General features: G+C 42.6%; 1 protein-coding gene across 1 annotated transcript in view; it reads right to left on the bottom strand.

Annotated features, from left to right (window-relative positions):
* LOC129697005 (signal-induced proliferation-associated 1-like protein 2) overlaps positions 1 to 22,005 on the bottom strand; it is a 437,405-nt gene that overhangs the window by 41,124 nt on the left and 374,276 nt on the right. Inside the window, exon 19 of the mRNA XM_055635187.1 lies at positions 1,464 to 1,683. Coding sequence (XP_055491162.1) covers positions 1,464 to 1,683 — 220 coding nt within the window. The remainder of the gene's footprint in view (positions 1 to 1,463; positions 1,684 to 22,005) is intronic.

Genomic DNA, 22,005 nt, shown 5'->3' on the forward strand with positions numbered 1-22,005 from the left:
TGTCCAGGTCATTTGTGACAGATGGCAGATTCTCTCCAATGAACTGTGTCCTTGGAACTGAAGCCGTTCTCTGCACCACTTTCACAGAACAGTAGACGACTGAAACTAGGTTTGTTGTATGCTTCAGGGAATGTCATTGCTCATTTTTAATTCATTATTGTAACCAAAGTCCAGATTGTTTTGTCAGTAAAAAAATCTACCCTGTCCAATGAATCTCAACATGACATAACTCTGCTGATATAAAACATAACAGGAGCAGGAGTAGCCAATCAGCCACTTGAGTCTCCAAAATACTATTCAACACTCTACTACCCCGAATGGCCAGATCCACCCTTCACTTAGAAGGCATTGCGCAGATTTCTCAAGTAACATGGTTAATGTTGGTTTCCCACATGGACATAGACCAGCCACTTACACAGATAATCAGAAAGAGAAAAAAGAGAGATCACTAATATTCCTTGCCACGACAATGCAGGTAAAACCAGCATGGCTTCATTCATGTGTGCCCAGTTGGTGGGCAGGGAAAAAAGAGGATTGTCAAGCTGACAGAAGTTAGTTTGACGTGCATTTCAGCTGTTCACTCGTTAGATGCAAAGATGGGGAATATTTTACTGTCTTCCTAACAAAGAGAGTCGGGGTCTGAAGACAAAGATACTTTCTCAACTCCAGTGTCAACCAGTTTCACAGAATTTATTGGTGGTAATAGGATATTTTCACCATTTGGAAAAATGTGAAAAGAGATTCCAAAATAGATTGAAAGTAATGTAATTGCTTTTCTCCTTGGCTACAAATGATTCAGAATATGAATGAGCATGCTAATTTATAACTAGGTTAGTCTCAGGGCAACTAGCAGTTTAGAAGACAGTAGAAACACAATAGAGCACTAGGTTTTGTGCATGCACTTGGGTAGCTCGGGGCTTTCAATGTCATAAACCATCATGCAACTGGTTATTGGACAGTAATGTCATGTTTCTGCACACAGCATGGTCACATACTGGTATTGAACACATGCACAGCATGGATCACAAATGTGATGCCTTTATTTCTCAATCCCTCATGGGTGAGGTGCGTTGATACACTGAGAACATTGGACAGGTGTCACGCACAAGTGGACTGTTTTCAGTCACAGGTGTCGTTTGTGAGCCAGTCGAGATGAAGCAGGCATTCACAGTGCCCATTCAACAATACCGATAGGAGACTTAATCGGGAACAACCCAGGTCAGTGCTGCAAGCCTGACTCAGGTAGGTATTTAAGTAAGTTGATTATCCACCTACTGATTTGCAGCTTCCTTGTGATAGTAGCTTCCTTGTAATGGTTGCAATAAGTTTAGATCAGGCACAGGTTGTAACAATTTCACATTCACCAGTGGGAATTCAGCATTACTGGAGATTGTAAAGCTCTATTTTAGATGGCATGATCTGTGATAAGGCAGAAAACAAAACCCTTACTGTTATTTACTTACTTCGTAGGCCAGAGGCAGAGGGGCTGAGTGAGGCACGTGGGGGTAGGGTGTAGTGATACGGTGGGGTGGTGCTGAATAAGATGTCATTTGGCAGTGCTTGTTCAAGCATTGAGCTTCGGGAGCTGTTGTATGAAGATCCTCGGCGGTTACTGCATATACTTTCATCTGAGAGAGTGCGATACAAGGACTTCCTAGGTGACAGGTTCGCAGAAACAGAAATCTTCATACCATGGGGAAAGAGGAAAGAATAAAATTAAATATAGTGAGTACTATTATACTTGATGTTACAATACAATAGCATTGAAAGTGTAAAGCAGTGAAGCATAATTTGAAGTACATCAAGAATAAAATTGGGACTTTCCAACATCTCACTAAAGGCCTTCATAAAGGGATATACTGATAATGAGGTGTGGTTTCCCCAGGTTAATGATCAACAAGGATCTCATTTTGTAATCAAGAGGCTATGTATTTATGCCCTGCTCTACAACTATGTACGTATAACCCGGCTGAGACAGTGAGGCATTGAGGAATGATGAGCAGAGTCAGTGTGGTAAGGGCCTGTCCCACGAGCATGCGACTGCATGCGGCAAGCGAGACCTAACGTGGTCGCTTGAGCCGTACGGCCTCGTGGGGCCGGTCCCACTTCGATCGCCGGAGCCGTATGGAGTTGTGTGGAGCTGGTCCTGAAATCGCGCGGGGCTCCGAAAAACTGACCGTGTTCAAAAATTCCGCGCGGCAACGGCCTGCTGGCCCGCAGCCGCATTGAGGCCGTACGCACCGCCTTGACGGGCGTGCGCAGCGTCTCGACGTTGTACGTAACGCGCGGACTTCGCTCAAACTTCACGTCACTCTTCCTGGATTTCAGTTCTGATGTTGTTCTTTGAAAAAATCCCAGAGAATGTAGCCGGGTCCAATCTGGATGATGCTTTTATAGAGATTGTTTGTGTCATTGACTGAAAGCAAAGCTGATTAAGTTGTTTAGTTGCACGTTCATCAGCTAAACGATGAGAAGATGATTTTTTTAAACTGTTTTATGCAAGCTCATCATTAAAAAAAGAATTCTACTTCTCTTTCCTGGCTATGTACTTAGTTAAAAACTAATAATAACTTAATCTTTTCCCTTCACACTGCTATGGTAATCAAGAAACCACTGCAGCATATTTACTTCCTTAGGCATCTACGAACATTTGGCGTGTTCACAAGGATTTGCTTGAACTTCTAGAGCTGCACTTTAGAAAGTATTCTGACAAGCTGCATCTCAGCCTGGTATGGCAACGACTCTTGACAATGTGAACCTGCATAGAGTTGTGAACACAGCCCAGCCTATCACAGGCTCACCACTTCTTTCCATACGATACAATAGAACTTTATTTATCCCAGGAGGGAAATTGATCTGCCGACAGTCATAAAAATACAAAATACATGGAACATGAAATTAAGGTGACGAGCGGAAAGGATTGGGACCAGTCCAGTTTACTGTTCAGTTACACTCCAAGGTATTTGTACTCCCTGGTAAACTGCACATCCACACCATTGATGAAGACAGGGGACAGGGGTGTTCCTATCCTCCTAAAGTCCACCACCAACCTCTTAGTCTTGTATGTGTTGAGCTGCAGGTGATTCAGAACACAACACTCAACAAAGTTGTTAACTACACCTCTGTATTCAGCTTCCCTCCCCTCACTGATGCAGCCCACAATTGCAGGATCATCTGAAAACCTCTGCAGGATTCTCCATTGGTATCCTGATCCAGGACACCAATGGAGCATCCACCCACATCTTTGCCAGTTTGCTGCCTAGCAGTGCCAGCCGGATGGTGATAAAAGCACTGGGGAAGTAAATAAACATGACTCTCACGATACTTCCAGGTGAGCACGATGGCTCACCGGATGATGGCGTCCTCAAACCCTATCTTTGTTTGGTAAGCGAACTGCAGGGGGTCCAGGTAGGGTTTAACCAGGTTGGGTCGCAGGTGAGTGAGCACCAACCACTCCAGCGACTTCATGATGTGTGTAGTCAGCGCTACTGGTCTGTAGTCATTGGAGGAGTTGGGCCACTTCCTCTTTGGTACAGGAACCAGCAGGATATCTTCCACATCACAAGAACCCTCTCCAGGCTCAGGTTGAAGATATGCTGGAGTACTCCGCACAGCTGGCTGGTACACGCCTGGAGTACCCTAGGGCTGACACAATCGGGACCCGTGGCTTCTGTGGATCCGCGGATCGGGATCCAGTCCATCTTCATGGTGCTTTGCATTAGCAAGGCTGGAAGTATTATCAAGAATGCTTGCCACCCTGGCCATGTCCTTTTCTCTCTTTTGGGAGAGATGGCGGAGCTTGAAAATCCAGATATTCAGACTTAACAACTTCTTCCACACTGCTATCAGATGGCTCCTCTTTCCCATCTCGTTCCTGGAGATTCCGTCACATACTCGTTCTCCTAACTACCTTGTTCGGTTATTCTGTTATTGCACTTTATTTTGTTGTCACTGCTTCAGATTGCATTACAAGCTTTGCACCATTTTTTTCTGTTTTGCATTCTTCATGGTGTTTATTGTTGTATCTGTCATTACTATCTATACTGTTTACTCTATAAACTTCATGCAGACAAGGATTTTCATTGAAACCCTGGTGTATATGACAAACTAATCTGAATTTGAATTTTTTAAATATTTCAATTTTTCACAAAGGGTCTCCATTCTAAAACAATGTCTGCTTATCTAGCCACAGATGTTGCTTCACCTGAATATTTCCAGCATTTTTATTTCGCATTTAGCAGACTACTTCTCAACAAAAAATCCAGAAGCTTATAAGTTAACAATGACCAGCAAGCCTATACTGTCTAGGCTTCTTATGCTGGCTTTGTACAATGTACACACACTGCACCACATAATTTAAATAGAACTGTCAGCCTTCAAGCTCCTTTGCAATCTCTGAGGAGTGTGGTAATCGCCACTGACATCAGAAATTTGGAGACGGGGAGGTGGAGAGCAGAGAAGAGGCGGTGATGTATGCCGATCGACAAGCTGACTGCTTATCCTGAGAAATGCTCAGCATAATGTCTTACAGCAGATTTTATGAGTAACTAATTATATATTATCCTGTTGCTAAAATCTTGACAAAAATCAAATAAAGCTTTTAAAACCTAATGACAATGATGGCTCCCAGGAAAACGTGAGGACAGCTGCCCTGGCAACATTTATTAAAATATATCTATTGCCCTGCTTGATTTTAATATGAAATGACTATTTTAATATCATGCCTTTCTGAATTGATTAACAGCATGTGATATATAGCCTTATTTAGATAACAAAGCATCAAGGATTTTTGGAAAAGAGAAGAAAGCTCCATCAGTGTAGGCTGTTGGTACTTCAGCCACTCCACCCCACTAGGATTGGATTTTCTATATTTATTTGTGCATTCTGCATTCAAATCACACAGATCTTAGATACTGTCCTTTTATAGCCTCATTTTATGTTTCTATCTACTGTTAGTTTTCAATCTTTCCTCCACTAAATTTAATTAATTCCCCCCGAACTCATGACTAATAGAAATTCTCTCCTGTTGGGAGATTCTTCGGTCACTGCCCAACCAAAGTGGCACTTTAGTGAGGTTGCAGTTTCCCCTTCATTGGCGCCTGCCACCATCACCTCTTCAACTGACAAGCACCAATTCTGGTCATGGAAGGGGCCTAGGTTGAAGGTATGATGAGGCACCACTTGCTGTTTTGTGATAACAAGCCAATGTTTTGTTGCATTCTGTCTCCATATGCAGGAGTTCTTTCTTTCCCATTGCCTACTTGACCAGTAACTCTGCTGTTAAAGACAGGATTGCTTTTTGTCAAAGGTACACAAAAATGCTGGAGAAACTCAGCGGGGGCAGCAGCATCTATGGAGCGAAGGAAATAGGCGACGTTTCGGGCTAAAACCCTTCTTCAGACTTTTTGCTTTTTGTCAAGATGGGAGTGTGGATGGTATTCGAAGTGAGAGGACACAGCTCACATGGAAGTTGTTTCCTCCTACTACAAATGGGCTGAAAAATGGACTATTAAGGAATTTTAATTTTATTCAATTTTATTTTATTTTGAATCCCCCTAGACTTGTCCTATACACATATTGCAGACAAAATGGGTGAACAACTATGTATGTTAAGTCCATTAAAATCATGACCTTCCATCTTTTCTAACATTGCCTGAAGGAGTGCACTGAAAAACATCCAGCACAATATCATGCTATATTTAAGAGGGAGTTAGATGTGGTCCTTGTGGCTAAAGGGATCAGGGGGTATGGAGAGAAGGCAGGTACGGGATACTGAGTTGGATGATCAGCCATGATCATATTGAATGGCGGTGCAGGCTCGAAGGGCCGAATGGCCTACTCCTGCACCTATGTTCTATGTTTCTATGTCTACAAGGCTTCCATTTGTTGCAGTTCTCCTCCCTTTGGAAATGGTTTGCAATTCAAGTGAGATACACAAGAAAGTTTGCACGACTACTCTCTCTTGCTGCTCCACATTATAACTCATCACCTGCAGGTCCAGGGCAGGTGCACAAGTGGTGCATCCGCAGTGCCTGTCTAACCAACACACTAGGGTTGTAAGTACGCCAAGGCAGTCAACAAGAGGTGGCTCTGAGGTGGAACCGTTAACTGCTAGAGCTTCACTCAGGTGGATTTTCATTCGATGGTGTGTTTTGTCAGGTTTGTCAAGAGGACAGATGAAATTTTATCAGGAATTCTGTTTAGCTGAGAAAATAATCAAATAACTAGAATTGCCAAAGGATTTAGTTAATTCGAATTGAAGTTGCAACACAAGAGTTGTGGTGGAATGTTTTATAGTTACATTGAAACTACCATGGAGAGGGGGGGGGGGGTAGTTATTTATTTCATAAGATATCCTCTCGAAAGGTCTTCCTCTGCATCCTTTAATCTTTTGGCTTTTAATTATCTCGTCATGTCTTCAAAAACCACATGCTAAAAAGCATTCAAAGACTGTTTTGCCTTGTGTACCCAATTAAAACTTCTAGACACAAGGATCTGCAGATGCTGGTTTACAGAAACAAAACAAAGTGCTGGAGTAACTCAGCAGGTCAAGCAGCATCACTGGAGGACGTGGGTAGGTGAAGAAAGGTTGGTATGGGAATGGGAGTTAAGATGATTAGCAACCGGGAGATCCAGCAGACGTAGGCAGACCGAGTGTAAGTGTTTGGTAAAATGGTCGCCTAGTTTATGCTTGGTCTCGCTGATGTAAAGGAGGACACATGGGGAGCTCTGAATGCAGTAGATGATGTTATAGGAGGAGCATTAGAACCTCCTGGTTGCAAACCACTTTAACCTCTTCCCATTCCCCCACTGACCTTTCTGTCCCTGGCCCCCTTCATTTCCAGAGCGAGGCCGCACACAAACTGGAAGAACAGCACCTCATATTCTGCTTGGATAGCTCATAAACCTATGTATGAATGCTTTTCATCAATTTTAGATAACTGACAACCCTTTTCTCACCCCTTCCCTGTGACACATCCAGGTGTGCACCCATTTCTCCCATTATCCTGTCCCCCCCCTCTCCAAATCCCCTTCCATTAATATCACTTTCTCCGGCTTCATATTTCACTCCTCTTCTCTCCTTATTTTACATCCTTTTGTCTCCTTTTTAATTCCAGCCTTTTCTACCCATCTGCCAGTCGAAACCTTCCTCACCTGCATCCATCCACCTATCACTTGTCAGGATTTCTCCCACCCTCACCTCTTTTTCATCTTTCTCCCCTCTATTACAATCAGTCTGAAGAAATGTCCCAGCCCAAAATATCCATATTCTCCAGAGATTCTACCTGACCTGTTGAGTCACTCCAACACTTTGTGTTTTTATTCCCTTAAAATGTATCACCAACTGAAATTTTCCTTTGGGCTCCTTTCATCTTGTGGATTCCACTGAGGAACCTGGGCAAACCTTGTGTAGAGGGATATTTCTGAAGTTAACAATACATCTTATTAAATATATAAATTAGAGGTTTTACCAAAGGAGATGATATCAAGAACAGGATTTTAAAATCATATGAAAAATGGTATCTTACAATACACCTTGTTACAACTCACAAGTTGGAGCTGCTACAAGTTGTTTTACTCCTACAAGGATTGAATAAATATCACGTGTCGTTCCTATATTTTGTTTTAAAATTCTCTCCTCAGCCTTTGATACCCATCTTTGGCTCTTCATCCAAACTGATATTTCTTTATTATTGAGCGCACATAGAAATACCAAATACAGGTGTGAATCCCAAAATGCTTTATAGCCAATGAAATAATTTCCCAGTCACTGCTGTAATGTAGGAATTGCAGCAGCTAATTTATGCAAATCAAAATTCCACAAACAGATATTGAATACAAACCAGATCATCTGTTTTAGTGACATTGCCCAAGGGATAATGGTGCTCTTTCAAAATAGTGTTTGGGATCATTTACATCCATTTTGGAGGGCAGTTGCGAACTCAGTTTAACATTTCATCTAAAAGACAGCAATTTCAATAGTACTGCGCTGAAATGTCAACTACAATTTTGCACTCAGGATCGAAATCCAGAACCTTCTGACAGGGGCTGGAAACTGGAATGAGTGTTTCTCTTCAACTGCTTGGCATATTACATTGGAGACACAAGAGACTGCAGTTGCTGGAAGCTAGAGAAACAAACAATTGTTGGAAGAACTCAGTGGGGATTTGACCTGAAACACCAACAATTCAGCCCCTCACAGATGCTGCTCCACCCAGTGAGTTCCTCCTGCAGATTGTTTGTTGGCTTATTACATTGCCAGGTATTTGGTACTGTTCCTCCCCCTCTGAACCTTAACCGCACTGATACTCGTGATTAGCCTTAGCAACATTTATACCAAACCCACAGCTCCCTGGAAGTAACAGCGCAAGTAGATAGAGTGGTAAAGAAGACATGTGGTAGACATGTAGATAGACTGGTAAAGGCGGTGGGTGGCGTGACATACGTCGCAGCGGCCTCTGCAGTCCGTCTGTCTTTTTTTCTTTTTTTGTCCCATTGAAGGTATAGTTTGTAGTGGGTTTTTAATTATGTATGTGTGGGGGGGCGGGTGGGTGGGGCAAACTTTTAAATCTCTTCCCTGTACGGGGACCCGACCTTTCCCTGTCGGGTCTCCGTTGTCGTTAGGGCCTAGCACCGTGGAGCGGCCTCCAACCGGAGCGAGCTGGGGGCTCAAGTCAGGGAGCTGGCGGAGCTGCGGTGGCTCACTGCTGGGACCTGACTCCGGTGGATGGTGACACCGGGAGCTCACGGGTCCCCGGTGGGAGACCGCTTTACCGAGCACCAGCAACAGCGACTTCTCCCGCCCGAATTGTGGGGTTGAAAGTGCCCTGGAGCAGGGCCTTACATCGCCCGGCGCAGCTTAAACAGCCGCGGGACTTGGTAGCGCCCGCTGGGGGCTCCAATTTCAAGACCCGGAGCAGGGCCTTACATCGCCCGGCGCGGCTTTAAATGGCCGGGGGCTTTGACTTTGACATCGGGAGAAGAATGGAGAGCAGGGGAGAGACAAGACTTTGCCTTCCATCACAGTGTGGAGGAGATTCACTGTGATGGATGTTTGTGTAAATTGTGTTGGTGTGTGTCTTAGTTCTTTTCGTTTATGACGGCAGAAACCAAATTTCGTTTGAACCTCATGTGAGGTTCAAATGACAAATAAATGGTATTGTATTGTATTATATATGATATGCTTGACTTTATCAGTCGGGGCATTTAGTATAAGAATCAGGAAGTCATGTTGCAGCATTTAAGTTGTAGTATCATTTAAGAGGCCTTTGGAGGGGGGCCTTGACATGTAGGGAATGGAAGGATATGGATCGCAAACAGGTAGGGGGGATTAGTTTAACTTGGCATCATGTTCAGCGAGGTCATTGTGGGCACCCCCTTCCTTTTCCCAGTCTTGTAAGGTTTATTGTCCTGAGAACAAAGATTTTTGGATCAATATGTAATTTTCGAACAATTCAAAACGGAGCTTTAGATAGGAAAGGGGAACTTCCATTTATTTGGGTCAAATGTACATCTCTAACTGCAGTAGGATCTTTTCTGGGTCAAATTCAATTTTGTTGTTCTCTTTGAATGAACGGAAGCATTCTCTATTTATAGAATAAGTTTACTGGACTACTTTCAGAACAAGGCCACGGGGAAAAAAAACGACTGAGAATAAACGGACTGGGAAAAAATCTCACAGATTTGCATGAAAGCCCTGCATGATGCTGGCTTTCAACACCCTCAAATAATCCGCTTCTGAATCGTGCTTTCAACATAAGTCTCCGGTAAATAGAGGGACAGAGGTGAAACCAAAACACATCACTTGCTAAAAACCTGAAAATGCTGGAAAGACACATAAATCAGAGGATAAAGTGGTAATATTTTCAATATTTTCATCAGCTGAAACTGCTCAAAAAAATGTTTGATGAAAATATTGAAAGAAATAGGCTGGATTTGAGGGCGATCTTGATGGAGGTGCGGAAGTCAGAGAAGTTCAAAGAGGGACTATGAGATACTTCGAGATATGGAGCAGGAGAGGGGCCAGAATTGTGAAGTACAGAACTACCATAAAAATAGTTGCATTTTTCTTTAAAATCCTTCTAGCGTTAGAATGGGCCACTTTGCCCTCTGATTTATACAGCATACTGCAAGTGCGATAACATGCTCCTTAGCTCCCTCCATGAATGCTTTAATCTAAGGTTGGGTATCTTGCTAGCATCTATCTGTGTCTTGAGTCGATATCAGCTTTTTCAACCACCCTCTATTTAAGGACAGATTTAATCACAGAATCGAACATGGGCAGTGAGTAGGAGAGCGGTGAACAGCCTGCACACTGTGCCAGTTCTCCAAAGCACCAGCTTTGCTGAGGGCACACAGGAACTTGCTAATACCAAGTCTTTCAAACAGCATGTACATCAAAAAGATCAAGGACACGCATTTAAAAAAAAAAGCTCAACAGAATAAATTAAATTTGAAAGAGAATTAAAATGCATAAGAAATATATTTCATGACCCCAGGATATCCCTAAAAGCTTTACAGAAAATGGAATACATGCCACACAACATTGAATTTGCATAAAGCAAGTATAACAAAAAACAGTCCGATAAATGACCAGATAATGTGTTTCAGTGATGCTGGCTGAGATAGATGATTTCCAAGGAGGAATAACACTTAACTTTGAAACAGTGCCTTGCATCATTGCCTACATGCACAGGACTGTGATTCAACACTGAAAGAGGAAAAATGGATTGTATCCAAATGCTATCAACTGGTACACTCCAAGGAATACATGCTTTGGGACATACTGAAGCTCTGTGCAGCCAATACAAAGGCTCTGTGGAGAAGAACCACAGTCTCTGGTGCTGCCGTTACTAAAGACCAAGAGGCTAGGTCTTGCGCAACACCTCATTTATGCGTTGTTTTACGAAGAAACATAAGATCAGCATATGTGTTGTCAGAGAATGCAAAGACCTTGACTGATTGTATTACCGCATATATATCTGAGATTAGAAAATGGATTGCAGCCACTGGATTTATAGAACATAGAACATAAAGAAATTAGGTGCAGGAGTAGGCCATTCGGCCCTTCGAGTGCCTGCACCACCATGCAAGGATGATTCAACACAGAGGAAAAACGGATTCATCCATGCTATCAGTACACCCGTACCTGCCTTCTCTTGGGACCCCCTGAAGCCCCTTAGCCACAAGGGCCACATCCACAACTGGTCCCTCTTAAATATAGCCAATGAACTGGCCTCAACTACCCTCTGTGGCAGAGAGTTCCAGAGATTCACCACTTTCTGTGTGAAAAAAGTTCTTCTCATCTCAGTTTTAAAGGATTTCCCCCTTGGATATAATGTGCAGATTTCCAGAGAAAGGAGGTAGTTGTACCCAATGTACAATGCAACCTTGGTGTGATCTTTGATTCCACCCTCTCCCTTGAGCCTCACATCCGCCATGTCATTAAAACCTCCTTCTTTCATCTCCGCAACATCGCCAAACTCAGACCCTCTCTCACACCTCCCGCTGCTGAAAGACTCATCCATGCCTTCATCTCCTCCCGACTGGACTATTGCAACTCACTTCTCCTTGGCATCAGCTCCACCTACATCAACCGACTCCAACTGGTCCAGAACGCAGCCGCCCGACTCATCACCCACACCAAATCCTGGCATCACATCACTCCAGTCCTCAAACAACTTCACTGGCTTCCCATCTCCCACCGGATCACCTACAAAATCCTGATCCTCACCTACAAAGCCCTCCTCCATCTGGCCCCCCCATATCTCACACTGACCTCCTCTCCCCCTACTAACCCTCACGGTCCCTCAGATCCACATCAGCCGGTCTCCTCTCCATCCACAAGTCCAACCTCCGCAGTTTTGGGGATAGAGCCTTCTCCAGGGCAGCTCCCAGGCTCTGGAACTCCCTCCCCCAACTGATCCGCAATTCCGTGTCCCTCACCATCTTCCAGTCCTGCCTCAAGAACCATCTCTTCACCTCTGCCTATCCTTAGCCCCACGTCCCCCTCCCTTTTCATCTGTGCATTAATTGCCTCATATTGTGTTTTGAATTGAATTCTGTCTTTACTTTGTGTACTAGTCATGTCTCTACTATTTATTTCATTCCCCTTACATGTTTTTCCTCTACCTGCTAAATTTTTGTAAGGTGTCCTTGAGACTCTTGAAAGGCGCCCATAAATAAAATGTATTATTATTATTATTAATATAGTCCTTTTCACCTTTGTAAGTGGCAGCATCAGCCTGCACATCGAGCCCGAGCAGGCAAAAAGTAAGTGCCACCACATCACCTGGGGCAGCACGGGGAGCAGTGATAGAGTTGTTGCATTACAGTGTCAGAGACCCAGGTTCGATCCCTGACTACAGGTGCTGTCTGCACGGAATTTGTGCGTTTTCCCCACGACCACGTGAGCTTTCTCCAGGTGCTCCGGTTTACTTTAAAGATGTACAGGTTAGCAAGTTAATTGGCTTTGCTAAGTTGTAAAGAGTGTCCCAAGTGTGTGTAGGTTAGTGTATGGGGTGATCGTTGGTGGGCTGAAGGGCCTATTTCTACACTTTATCTGCATATTCTAAACTATGTGCTGAGGATCTATCTCTGGCGTTGAGAAGGATGGGCCTGGCTTTGTTGCCATTCAACACTCCATTAATTTGAACTGTATTGCACCTGCTGTCCCTCACAGAAAATGTTCGACAGAAAGGACAGGCGTTGGAATATACGGAATTACCTTAAAGTTCGAAATGAGAAGATGGTGGATGTTGTGGTTTGGCACAAAGTCACCTGCCTGAAGTCTCAATCACCAAGTCTCAATCATCAATCACTGCAACTTTCAGCACAGACTTTGCTTTGCTGATGGTGAGAAGAGTTCTGGCGGTCAGATTCTCACTGCACGGCTGGAGTCTCAGCACCACTGCGTGCTACCTCTGCAGAAGCTGTGGTGGGGATGAAACCCTTCCCCATCTCTTTCTGGAACGGATGGTTGCCAAGAAAATCTGGAAAGGGATGCTGTGGTGTTTGTTAAAGTTTGTGTTGAAGTAACTCTGTGCTTTGCAAGCTGCTCTCATAGACACATGCTGAGACAAACACCAAGGTCTGCTGGAGGTTTTCTAACAAGGTGCAAGATGCCCTCTAAACAGCCAGAAACTTGCTGGTCTTCCAGTGCAAAAATCTGTCTGTGACTGAATACTGCTCACTGGCACATTCCAAGGTCTGCATGCTGAGGAATGGTGTGAAGCTTTGTGCAGCTGCCACAAAGGTCCTGTGTGAAATGTCACTGTTTAAGGCCCACCCACCACTGCGCACTGAAAACCGTGTCTTCAACCTTCAACCTTATCTTCAAATGTATGACAACTGAAATTGATATCATGTGGACTCAATATTAATGGAATGATATGGTGCGTACTGAGGATGGCAACATACCAATGTCACACACAAATGGAAAAGGAATGGCATTTACAAATTTATTTCCCAAAATATATTTTTGAAAAGTAAATACCTTTCTCTAGGGTGGAACTTGAATCGATCATCTTATGAAATAAATAGTGAAATGCTATCATTGAGGTAGACGTGACATATTATAAGACATAGGAACAGAATTAGGCCATTCGGCTCATCGAGTCTGCTCCGCCATTCGATCATGGCTGATCTATTTTTGCCTCTCAACACCATTCTCCCACCTTCTCCCATAAACTTTGATGTCCTTATTAATGAAGAACCTGTCAATCTCCATTTTAAAAATACCCAACGACTTGGCCTCCACAGCCGTCCGTGGCAATGAATTCCACAAATTCACCACCCTCTGGCTCAAGAAATTCCTCCTCATTCCATTCCAAATGTACGCCTTTTTATTCTGAGGCTGCACCTAGACCCTCTCCCATGCCTCCTCAGATATGGGGCTCGTGACAGCCCACAATATTCTAATTTCCACCATCCAGATCATTAACATACAACGTGAAAAGTAGCGGACCAATCACCGACCCTGCAGTACACCGCTAGTCACCGACAGCCAACCAGGAGAGCCTCCCTTTATTCCCACTCTTTGCCTTCTTCCAGTCAGCCACTCTTCTATCCACTTTAGTACCTTGCCTTATCTTACCACGGGGTCCTATCTTGTTTGGCAGCCTCACATGTGGGCTTTATCAAAGGCCTTCAAAAATCCAGGTAAACAACATCCATTGACTCTCCTCTGTCTATTCTGCTTGTTACTTCCTCAAAAAAAAAGTAATAGATTTATCAGGCAAGATATCTCCTTAAGAAAACCATGCTGACCAGCCTATTTTATCAAGTGCTTCCAAGTAACCCCAAGTGCCCTATATTACAGCTTCCTAACGCTCATCAATCACATTTAATTAACAGTAGGAAGTAACTGCAGATGCTGGTTTAAACCGAAGATAGGCACAAAATGCTGGAGTTACCCCAGCATTTCGTGACTATGTTCAATTTAATTAACACCCCACCCTACCCCCAACTCAGTTAAACAGTGGAGGGTGAAAGATAAAAAAATTATGAAAGTCAAACACTGAGCAAAATAAGTGACAATAATTCTCAAACTGATATTAATCAGGCAACACAAAATTCAAGATTAAATGTTTCTCCTGCACACATTCAGTAATTTTGTTTTCCATTTAAACAATTACTGTAAAGTCTAATAATCAGGTATATGATTTTTCAGAAATCCCAATGGTTCAGCGTCTGGTCCATCCGATTCTGCCCCCTTTACTCCCTTTCAACTCACTTGGGCCCATGATCTTTACTGGGCCCCCATATAAAGTGTAGAAATTAATGCAGGTAGTAGGCCATTCGGCCCTTCGAGCCTGCACCGCCATTCAATATGATCATGGATGGTCATCAGCGTCTGGTTCTCTCCATCCGATCCCCTTAGCCTGCCCACATCTTACTCCCTCTTAAATATACTCAATGAACTGGCCTCCACCCTCTTTGCAGAGTGTTCCAGAGACCCACTCTCTGTGTGAAAAAGACGCATATAGACGCATGACATGACAACCATTAATAAGACTGCCCAAGTCCTGGAAATATCAGTGGAAATTATTTACAGCTAGTTGTGCCTCACCTCATTCTTATGACCAAGGGTAACTCTCAAGATTTGAGTGCAAAAGAGTAAGGATGTTCCTCTGCACAGCACTGACTGAGCTCGACACTGTAAGAGGTTCCACTGTTGGGATTAGTTGAGCGTGGGAACAATCTTTGGTATTGATGTCAATATTTATCCTTTATCTAGTACTACTAAAACAGATTAACTTGTTTTGAATATCCTGTTGTGTAGGAAGGAGCTGCAGATGCTGGTTTACAACAAAGATAGACACAAAATGCTGCAGTAACTCAGCAAGACAGGCAGTATCTCTGGAGAGAAGGAATATATGAGATTTCGGGTCGAGACCCTTTATCCTCTTGCTCGTGCCAGTGTAATTCTAGGGTATCCTGGCATTCTGGCCAGATCACTGGACTGGCAAAGAGATCTAGAGCATTGTTTCGTAGGAGAGTTCAAATTCCACCACAACAGCTGGAAATGAGTTTAACAATTAAATAAATCTGTATTTAATAAGCCAGTATTGATAAGGAAGCTATAGGTTTGTCATTAAAATCCATTTGGTTCACTAGGGAAGGAAATCTTGGTTCTTGGTTCTTGGTTTCTTGGTCCTCCAAAATATACCAAATGGAATTTAAACTGGAGGTGGTGAAGGGAGGGCTTAAGCCAGAAAGGGTTATTGGGAAGAAAGAAATCTGCACTCACTCGCCAATCCGATGATTATGTGACAACAGACTGACCGATGTGATTGACTCTAAACTATTACTTCCATTCTAGAGCAATTAGGGATGGACATGAAACACTGATATTACCAGTGACACCCATTGAATGAATGAATATCAAAACAAATAGTGGTGTTTCCTACGTCACCATAACAACAACTCAGTAAAAAGTATTCCACTTACTGCAGGGTAGTTTGGATTGCCATGATAAATGCTGCAGAAATGCAAGACCTTCCATGTATTCATTGTAAATATCAATAGGACTTGAAACTTTACTCAATTTGTTAATACCTTCAGTTTAAAACGTTAGAAAATAAGAGAAGGGAAAGTACAGTCAGGTCCTTTACATTCGCTGTAGAAACATATCCAAATGAGGCAATGTTGATAAAGACCAATGTTGAGTGAATTGATAATGATTGAAAATGTCCACAGAATATTCATGACAAAAACTGCTGCCTAATGGTTTTATTAGCAAATGACCCTTGATACAGGCAGCTGACAAAATAGGCAAATGCCTGTGCAAGGAAAAGGTTGTGATGCAGAAAAGGCAAAAGGAATGGCAAGAGGTCGTGATCTCAAGATAAGCACTGCATATATTAAAAGAGAGATTACCAGGCACATACACACAGATGCCATTATGGAGAACTTTACTGGAGATTGGGTGACTACTAGAAAATTGGATAATTTCAAAATCAGCTACCTAGGATACACAAAATCACTGTCAGCATAGAGGATAAATAGAGTTCGATTTGCAAATATTAATGTCTAGGAATTATGGAATGCTATAAAACAAAATTTTAACTTAAAATAAACTTCCTCATCTCTAAAATTCCCTAAATGCTACAAGAAGATGCACAGGATTTTTTCTTATGTACAGAGAAAACTACTTTTAGTTACTGTGGAAATGTGTGGCATTTTTGCAATATATTCAAAGCTGATCATTTACTTAAAATAATGTGTAGCTACAGTAGAAAATATACAAGCAAGCAATTTAAATAAATATTTAAAGAAATTAAATAGCATCAGGTGAAGAAGGCAGGATTATTCCTTTGCGTGTAATTGCATTTTGTGATTTGCAGACAGTCATTAAATTGTCTCTACATGGAATGCAAATTGAGCCAGGCCACAGGGTCAGATCATTAAGATGTGCTTGGCTGACAATAACAGCGATCACAGTCACCCAGTTTCCTGACCCCTCCAAAGCCGGGCTTGGTCGAGTTCAAACATTTTTTTTTTCCTGTTATTCCCTGGTATATTTCTTTTTATAATGATCCTCTCTCTCCCTTGCCGCTGCATTTTAGTTTTTGCCATTGAACATACAACTAAGGTGCCATTCAAGGGTGGAATTGAAAATGATCGATGGAAGTTACATCAAGGTTGGTCTTACCAGGACCAAGCTGTTCAAAACTATCGAAGCAGCTGCCATTGTATCTAAAGAGACCTACTGGATTCCATACTTATTAGCTCTGTGAGGACCAGTCAGCAGCTGTCCTTTTGCAGCTATATTTTCCCCTGCATAATTGGAGGTTACAGGAGTACACCCTAATCCAAACACTACAGCTCAAAATCTAGAGTGTCCTGACCAATTATTGTCTATCAATCAACATGAAAAACAAATTATTGGTGGTTATGAGAACTACAAGACCTTTCTTTGGATTTTTATTTCGTAAACGCGGAAAGGTTGTGTAATCCCAATCTTTCAGTGGAAAACACAAATCATACTTCGAGAAATTTAGCTTGCTTAAAATGTCTTTAAGGGAGATGTAGAAATCCATTATATAGGGCATGAGATGGGTAATCTCAAATGGCATTACTAAATGGGGATTATGATCACTGACTTGATCAAGTCAAACTGAATAATGATCTCTATTCAATGGTGTTTTGTATTTTAATTGCAGAAGCCTTTGATGAAGTTCCACATATTACATTGTAAGGTATTGGAAGTTAAAATGATAGGCAACAGGTTTCAGTGTCAGAGACACAGAGTTATAGATCTCATGAGGGGACTCTTGAATAACACTGCTCTGGGACCACTGTTGTTCATTATTACAATGGTGTTGCAAAGGGCAGTAATCAAACTATTCAGAAGTTTGAACAAGACAAAATGTTGCATAATTGCTAAGATTAAATGCAGTTAACAGATCAACGTAAACAGCTTGGGTGGGGTGAACATCACCATAACAGGCTTAAGGTGATTGTGCCGCATTTTGAACTTGTGTCTGGAAAACTCTAACCCTGGGACCCAGTAAAAGCTGTGAGATAGGAGAAGGACTTGGAGTCATTTTGGATATTGATCTTAAGATATCCAAACATTGATATGACATACATTGGTAAGTGACCAGAATTCATATCTTTCAGATTTAGATCACAGAAGAAGGTTTACTGAGAGGACAGTCTTAATAACAAATTATCAAGTTGGTGATAAAGTCGCTAGTCTTCAGTTTGTCCTTCAGTTTTGAAGAAGATAGATTTACTCTATGTATAAGGATGAGTCAGGAGTATATTTACGACATGTACAAACTGTGCATCCATGTTAAACTTGGAAGATTTCCACAGGGCAATCCCAATGAAGCCTGTCTAGTTTAGTCTCATCTGCATTAACCTCAGGGAATACGATAAAAGCCATAATGATTACTATTTTAAGTGCATGTCGTTCATGGTTGTCTGTATGAGTGTATTTTTTTTTAAAGTAATGAATTCTGCATACTGCTGATGGTTCATCCAAATATGGACATTGGTCTATATGCAGTGGCTACAGTGATTTTGAGATATCTTGGTCATTATAGTCCTGATCTTTTTAGGGGCAGGACTAACTTTTCAAATATATATTTTTTTCATTTGCATCTCAATTATTAGTATATATTTCTTCGTAAGGTGAGATGCAGTTATGGATAGTCATATCAAGTTGAGTCATCTGAGGTTCATTGTCACATGCACAAGTATTCTGAGATCCAGGTACAATGAAAATCCTTTTGTTTGCAGCAACATCACGGGTACCCAGACAAAGAAAACACCAAAAACATTAATTATACACACATTCCATAAGAAATTAAAAGAGAAAGACAGTGAAAAAACAAGACATATTTAGAAAACAAGTCCATCATAGTACAAGAGATGGACTGTGGTGCTCTGTTGTACAAGTAGGATTAAGGTTGTGCAGGTTGATTCAAGAACCTGATGGCCGTTGGAAAATAGTTGTTTCTGAATCTGGTATTGTGGGACTTCAGGCTTCTGTACCTCCTGCTTGACTGAAGCAGCAAGAGAACATGATCTGGATGAATGAGATCCTTGATGATAGATGCCCCCTTCAGGACACTGCCTCATGTTAATCCATTAGATGGTGGGGAAAGCTGTTCCCATGACAGACTGGGAATTTGAAGCCAGTCTCTCCATTGCCAACCCACCAATGAAAACTGGCACATGGTCTTCATACTTCCTTTTTCTGAAGTCAGTAATTAGTTCCTCGGTTTTGTTGGAGATGAGTGAGAGGTTACTACATCACTCAATTACTCTCTCTCTCTTTTGATTCAGCCAACAACAGTGGCGCTGTTGTTAAATCTATAGATGGCATTGGAGCAGCGCTTATCCATATGGTCATGGGTATAAAGAGAATAGAGCAGGAGGGTAAGCACACAGCCCTAAGGTGGATTTGTGTTGATGGTTAGTGAGGAGATGTTGTTATTGATCTGCACTGATTAAGGTCGGCCGATGAGGAAGTCAATGGTCCAGTTGCAAAGGGAGGTACAGAGGTCGAAGTCTTGGAGTTTGGTGATGTGGATGGAGGGGATGATTGTGTTGAACACCAAGCTGTATTCTATGAACAGCAGCCTCATGGTAGTATTAAAATATTCCCACTTGTATTACCCGGTTTCGCTTTGTAGGAAGTGATAGCACGAAAGTCGTGCTGCAGTTGTCAAGCTCATCCACCAGCTCAAGTATCCTTCTGTGACTCCAGCTCAGTCCAAAATGACACTCACGATGACCTTTAGGGAATTATACCTGAACTCAATGCATTAATCTGGATCACCAGACCTATACGCCACAGATCTAGACCTCAGCAGATTACAATTCTCTGGTTTCATCCAGTGCTAGCATTCAGCTGACATGCAATCACAATAATATCTCTACACAGGTATATGCAGGGTACTCAGGCAGCTGTCATGGTTCCATCCTCCCTTACACTACAGCCTCATTGATGGCTTCAAACCTCTCACCAGATTTGGAGCTGGATAACTGGGAGGTCCATTGTTAAGATTACAAACAACTGTACACCTGAAACATATTAAGCAAGCTGTCAGAAGCTTGAATGTTCTTTTAAGATCCCTTTACTAGTCCAGAGGAGTGTCTCAATTGAATGTCACGGACAGTGGTGGCCCGCGTATGTAATACAAGACTAGAGCACAAAGGAAATTCAGTCTCTTTGGATGATGATGATGATGATGATGAAGAGGAGGAGGGGAAGGAAAATGGTGATGCAGCCAGTGTAGAAGAGGCAGTACACATTGATATTCATATGACATAGGATATCCATATGTTCTAACAGTCACAGAGCTGAACAGCACAGAAATACGCCCTTTGGCCCACCTTGTCCATGTCAACCAAGTTGGCACACTGAGCCCCATTTGGCACATATCTCTCTTTAACTCCATGTATCGATCCAAATGAATTTTAAGTCGTAGTAGTATTCACTTCTGTAGCTTCCTCTGGCAGTTCCCATGAGGTCCCTCTTAAATCCCTCCCTCAAACCTTAAGCTTGTGCTCTTTAGCTTTTGAATCATGTACCCTGGGTAAAAGATTGCGAGCATTCGCTGCATCCATGCCCCTCATGAACTTGTACGGCTCCATAAGGTCACCCTTCACTATCCGATGCTCCAAAGAAAAAGGCGCAGCCTAACCAACCTCTCTCTACAACTCAAGCCTGCAAGCCAGGTAACATGCTGGTGAATCTCTTTTGCACCATTGCCAACTTAATGACATCTGGGCAACCAGAACTACACACAATACTCCAAGTGTAGTTTCACCAACAACTTCACCATGATCATGATGTGCTGACATTTTTACCCAATACCCTTTCCATTGAAGATAAGTGTGCCAAACACCTTCTTCACCACACCGTTCTCCTGACTCATTGATTTTAGGGAACCATGCATCTGCTGCTGCTGATGGTCCACAAAGACTGCCAGAACAGAGCCTATCCCATTCGCACAACTGTAATGGTAAGTGTCGTCATTGTGATCGTGGCAGAGAGCACAGGATGGTCTATATTCTGGTCAGATTAACACTTGGAGGCTGATGCATCCCCTGTGCACTGAGGTTTGCAGCCTATGAGAATGCATTCATTGAATGCTCCAATCCTCTTATAGCCTTTCCATATTTCCTGCTGGCAATGAACTGCTGACAGTTTCACCACAGGTCCATTGGGCACTAAACTTCCAAGGAGGATACTTATTAATCTCTTAATTGTGGCATTTTATTTGCAACCCGATTTACCCCGTAAATCTCTGCATCTTTTCCAGCTTGACGTGTTTCCTATAACATGGTGCCCAAAACTGAACACAATAAAACACATTGGCCTCGCCAACGTCTTATATAACTGCAATATGGCCTCCTGACTTCTATACTCAATATTCTGGCTGATGAAGGCCAATGTGCCAAGAGCCTTTTTCACCACCCTATCTGCTTGTGATGCCACTTTCAAGGAACTATGTACCTGCACCCACTCCCCCCCTCCCAGAGCCCTATTATTCACTGTGTAGGCTCTGCCTATGGTAGTGCTCACACTTCCCTGTCTTAAATTCCATCAACCATTCCACAGTCCACCTGCCCAACCGATCAAGATCCTGCTGCAATTTTTTAATACCAATTTTCACTATCTACAGTACCACACACTTTTGTGTCACCTGCAAACTTGCTAATCATGCCATATGCATTCTCATCCAAATCTAGATGACAAATGGTAATGGGCCCAGCATCGAACCCTGAGGCACACCACTAGTCACAGTCCTCCAATCCAAAAAGTAACCTTCCACCATCACCCTCTGCCTCTTCCCATTAAGCCATTTTTCTATCCATTCAGCTATCTCACCTTGGATCCCATGCACGCTAATCTCCCAGAGCAGCCTACATTGTGGAATATTGTTGAATACCTTGTTGAAATCCATATATACGTCTACAGCTCTGCCCTCATCAACCTTTTCAAACAACTCATTCAGAATAACACAAACCTCCTGCATGTTT

The sequence above is a fragment of the Leucoraja erinacea genome, chromosome 5, assembly GCF_028641065.1.
Source record: "Leucoraja erinacea ecotype New England chromosome 5, Leri_hhj_1, whole genome shotgun sequence".
Lineage (NCBI taxonomy): Eukaryota > Metazoa > Chordata > Chondrichthyes > Rajiformes > Rajidae > Leucoraja > Leucoraja erinaceus.